Source organism: Mandrillus leucophaeus, unplaced genomic scaffold, assembly GCF_000951045.1.
Source record: "Mandrillus leucophaeus isolate KB7577 unplaced genomic scaffold, Mleu.le_1.0 Scaffold11, whole genome shotgun sequence".
Lineage (NCBI taxonomy): Eukaryota > Metazoa > Chordata > Mammalia > Primates > Cercopithecidae > Mandrillus > Mandrillus leucophaeus.
The window spans coordinates 1,081,621-1,085,245 of NW_012099209.1; the positions used below are offsets into that span (position 1 = coordinate 1,081,621).

The 3,625-nt window shown below is 55.3% G+C and overlaps 1 protein-coding gene across 1 annotated transcript in view; it reads right to left on the bottom strand.

The window, feature by feature from the left end:
• USHBP1 (Usher syndrome 1C binding protein 1) overlaps positions 1-2,083 on the bottom strand; it is a 20,020-nt gene extending 17,937 nt beyond the window's left edge. Inside the window, exons 1-4 of the mRNA XM_011991082.1 lie at positions 1,960-2,083; positions 1,535-1,636; positions 1,291-1,439; positions 3-270 (exon numbers count right to left, since the gene is read on the bottom strand). Coding sequence (XP_011846472.1) covers positions 3-270; positions 1,291-1,439; positions 1,535-1,588 — 471 coding nt within the window. The 5' untranslated portion in view covers positions 1,589-1,636; positions 1,960-2,083. The remainder of the gene's footprint in view (positions 1-2; positions 271-1,290; positions 1,440-1,534; positions 1,637-1,959) is intronic.
• Positions 2,084-3,625: the final 1,542 nt, after the last annotated feature.

Consider the following 3,625-nt stretch of genomic DNA (forward strand, 5'->3'; position numbering starts at 1 on the left):
CCTGGTCCCCCTTTGCTTGTGTCTTCCAACTCCATTGGCCCAGGATGGCTGGGGGGCCGGTGGCGCCAGGCTGCAGCCGCTGCCTCCAGGGAGCTCAGAGCGTGCTGGAGGGTCTGAAACACATCAGGGGCCCCAGTCCCAGGGGGCACAGTCTCTTTGTACTGTAGGGCTGCTTCTGGGGCCTGGTAGGCTTCCACTGCAGGTTTGTGGGGCACCTCGGGGGCTGAGGCCAGTCCCCTGCCAGAGCCCCCATCCGTCTTCTTGTCGGTCCTGTGGACACCAACTCAGGCACTTGAGTCGCTCCATGCTGGGCAGGGAATTCTTTTTTATTTTTTGAGACAGAATCTCACTCTGTTGCCCAGGCTGGAGTGCAGTGGTGCAATCTCAGCTCACTGCAACCTCCACCTCCTGGGTTCAAGTGATTCTCCTGCCTCAGTCCCCCAAGTAGCTGGGATTACAGGTGCCCACCACCACGCCCGGCTAATTTTTGTATTTTTAGTAGAGACACGGTTTCACCATGTTGGCCAGGCTGATGTCAAACTCCTGACCTCAGGTGATTCGCCCGACTTGGCCTCCCAAAGTTCTGCGATAACAGGCATGGGCCACAACGCCCAGCCCAGGGCAGGGAATTCTTAGGGCTTAAACTTCATGGTCTTCGGGAGGTGTGAGCGGGGCAGAGAGTTGGCAAGAGCTGTGTGTTCTGGGACTTGCATCCCAGGGAGAGACTGGGAGGCTGGGAATTCAGGGAAGAGGCTGGACAGAGGGTGGTGGAGAAGTTGGAGGGGAGACCTGGGGCTACGAAGCAGAGTGAATAGTAAGTTGGACTGTGACGGGCACTGGGAAAGTCCTGAAGGTGAGAGACAGAAGATTCTGGAAATAGGGTCTTCTGGGGCAGCGACTCACACTTGTAATCCCAGCACTTTCGGAGGCCGAAGTGGGGGGATCACCTGAGGTCAGGAGTTCAAGACCAACCTGGCTAATGTGGCAAGACCCTGTCTCACTAAAAATACAAAAATTAGCTGGGTGTGGTGGCACACACCTGTAATCCCAGCTACTCGGGAAGCTGAGGCTCCCGCTTGAACCCAGGAGGAAGAGGTTGCTGTGAGTGGAGATTGTGCCACTGCACTGCAGCCTGGGTGACAGAGCAAGACTCAAAAAAAAAAGAAAGTCAGGCTGAAGGCAACAGGGAGCTATGGTAGGTGTGTGAGCAGAGAGGGCACATCAGCAGATCTGCAGATGGCAAAGATGCATCTGGACTGGAATGAAGGGCACAGACCAAGGGGGTCTCACCTGCTTCCTAGGCCTTGGCCACTGACCTCCTCCATGGGGCCCAGCTGTTCCAGCCCGGAGCTCACTGGAGGTGGGGCAAAGCTGAGCTTGGAGCTCCCACTGGCTGCCTCAACCTCCTCTGAACTCTCAGCCACGGGGTCCAGTTCACCCTGCAAATGACCCCCGTGGCCCCGCTCTGAGCCAGGCAGGACGGGACCTTGGGGTCCCCAGGAGCTGGGTGTGGAGGGGAGAGGGCGACACTTACGGGTGGAGCATGCCTCCCTCGCCGGCTTCGGGGCCGCGTGGCCCGGGCACTCATTGCTGTCCAGAAGCCAGTGCCCTCTGAATGCTTCTCCTTCGTCAACCCCTAAAACCACAGCCTGCCGTGACCTCTTGCCTTTGTTGTCCTGGACAAGGGACAACCTCAATTTCCTCTGCTGTGAAATGGGACATTGACTACCCCTCAGGAAGGGATTTTGTGATCAATGTTGATTGGGCACATTTGAATGCCTCCCTGGACAGGCAGCTCACTACCTAACAAGGTTGTCTGGATCTCCCCCTTCTTCTCTGCCTTCTTTACCTTCACTACGTCTTTGTCCCCTTCCCTCCTCTATTTGAGCCTGGGAATGCAATCTCAATAATTCCCTCTCCTCCGCGGCCCTCCTAAATGACGGGTTCAGCTCTCTCTACCTCTCTGATCTTCTGGGGGTAACTTGATCAGAGGCCTGAGTCCCTGGACACCGTCTTGGGGTCACTCTGGCCACTGCCTGGTCAGGCCTGGGCTGGCCAAGCCTGGCCTGGGAGGGACCAGGAAACAGGAAACCCCCTCCCCTGGTCATGTGACTTGTTATTGTGTTGTTTCCTTTTTGAGGACAGCAGCTTCCTGCAGCCCTAGCGGGGCACACATACCTGACTCCCAAGGTTTCAGCCCCTCCTCGTCTCAGCCTCCAAGCCCATGGCCCTTCTAGCTCTGACTCTTGGATTTTATTTCTCAAGATCTAGAATGGGCCGAGCACCATGGCTCACGCCTGTAATCCCAGGACTCTGGGAAGCTGAGGAAGGCAGATCGCTTGAGCCCAAGAGTTTAAGACAAGCCTGGGCAACATGGCAAGACCCCCGTCTCTACATAAAATATAAAAATTAGCCACGAGTGGTGGCATATGCCTGTAGTCCCAGCTACTCGGGAGGCTGAGGTGGGAGGATTGCTTAACACCTGGAAGTTGAGGCTGCAGTGAGCCATGGTCACGCCACTGCACTCCAGTCTGGGTAACAAGGCAACACCCTGTCTCAAAAAGAAAGAAAAAAAAAGAGCTAGAATGTTCCCCTGAGCTGATATGGCTTTTATTTGGCTCCCCTGTGAACTCTTCTTCTCTGCCTATCTCTTCACTGTGGGCTGACAGTTCTCTTCTCGCTCTGTCGCCCAGGCTGGAGTGCAGTGGTGCGATATTGGCTCACTGCAACCTTTGCCTCCCGGGTTCATACCATTCTCCTGCCTCAGCTTCCCGAGTAGCTGGGACTACAGGCACCCGCCACCACGCCCACCTAATTTTTTTGTATTTTTAGTAGAGACGGGGTTTCGCCGTGTTAGCCAGGATGGTCTCGATCTTCCGACCTCGTGATCCACCCGCCTCGGCCTCCCAAAGTGCTGGGATTACAGGCGTGAGCCACCACGCCCGGACATGAGCCACCGCGCCCGGCCGGGTTCAAGCAATTCTTCTGCCTCAGCCTTCCGAGTAGCTGTGATTACAGGTGTGCACCACCACACCCGGATAATTTTTTGTAATTTTAGTAGAGACAGGATTTCACCATATTGGCCAGGCTGATCTCCAACTCTTAACCTCGTGATCCGCCCACCTCAGCCTCCCAAAATGCTGTGATTACAAGTGTGAGCCACTGCCCCCAACCCCTCAGTTTTTTTTTTTTAAGGGTCAAAGAAGCCTGCCACATTGGCCAGGCTCTAATTCGAGAATAGCCGGAGGGGCTGTGTAAAGGTGATCTTTGAAGGATGAAGAACTTGCCAGAAAAGCAACAGGAGGAACAGCATTCCAGGCAGAAGGAACTGCCTGGACAAAGGCTTAGAGCCTTCAAAGAGCTGCTCTAGGCGACAGACCTCTGGGCGACACAGAGAGGTTCCTTCTCAAAAAACCAAAACCAAAACCAAAAACCAACAAGAAGGTCGGGTGCGATGGCTCACGCCTGTAATCCCAGCACTTTGGGAGGCCGAGGCGGGCAGATCACGAGGTCAGGAGATCCAGACCAACCTGGCTAACATGGTGAAACCCCCGTCTCTACTAAAAATACAAAAAAATTAGGCAGGCGTGGTGGCGGGCGCCTGTAGTCCCAGCTTCTCCGGAGA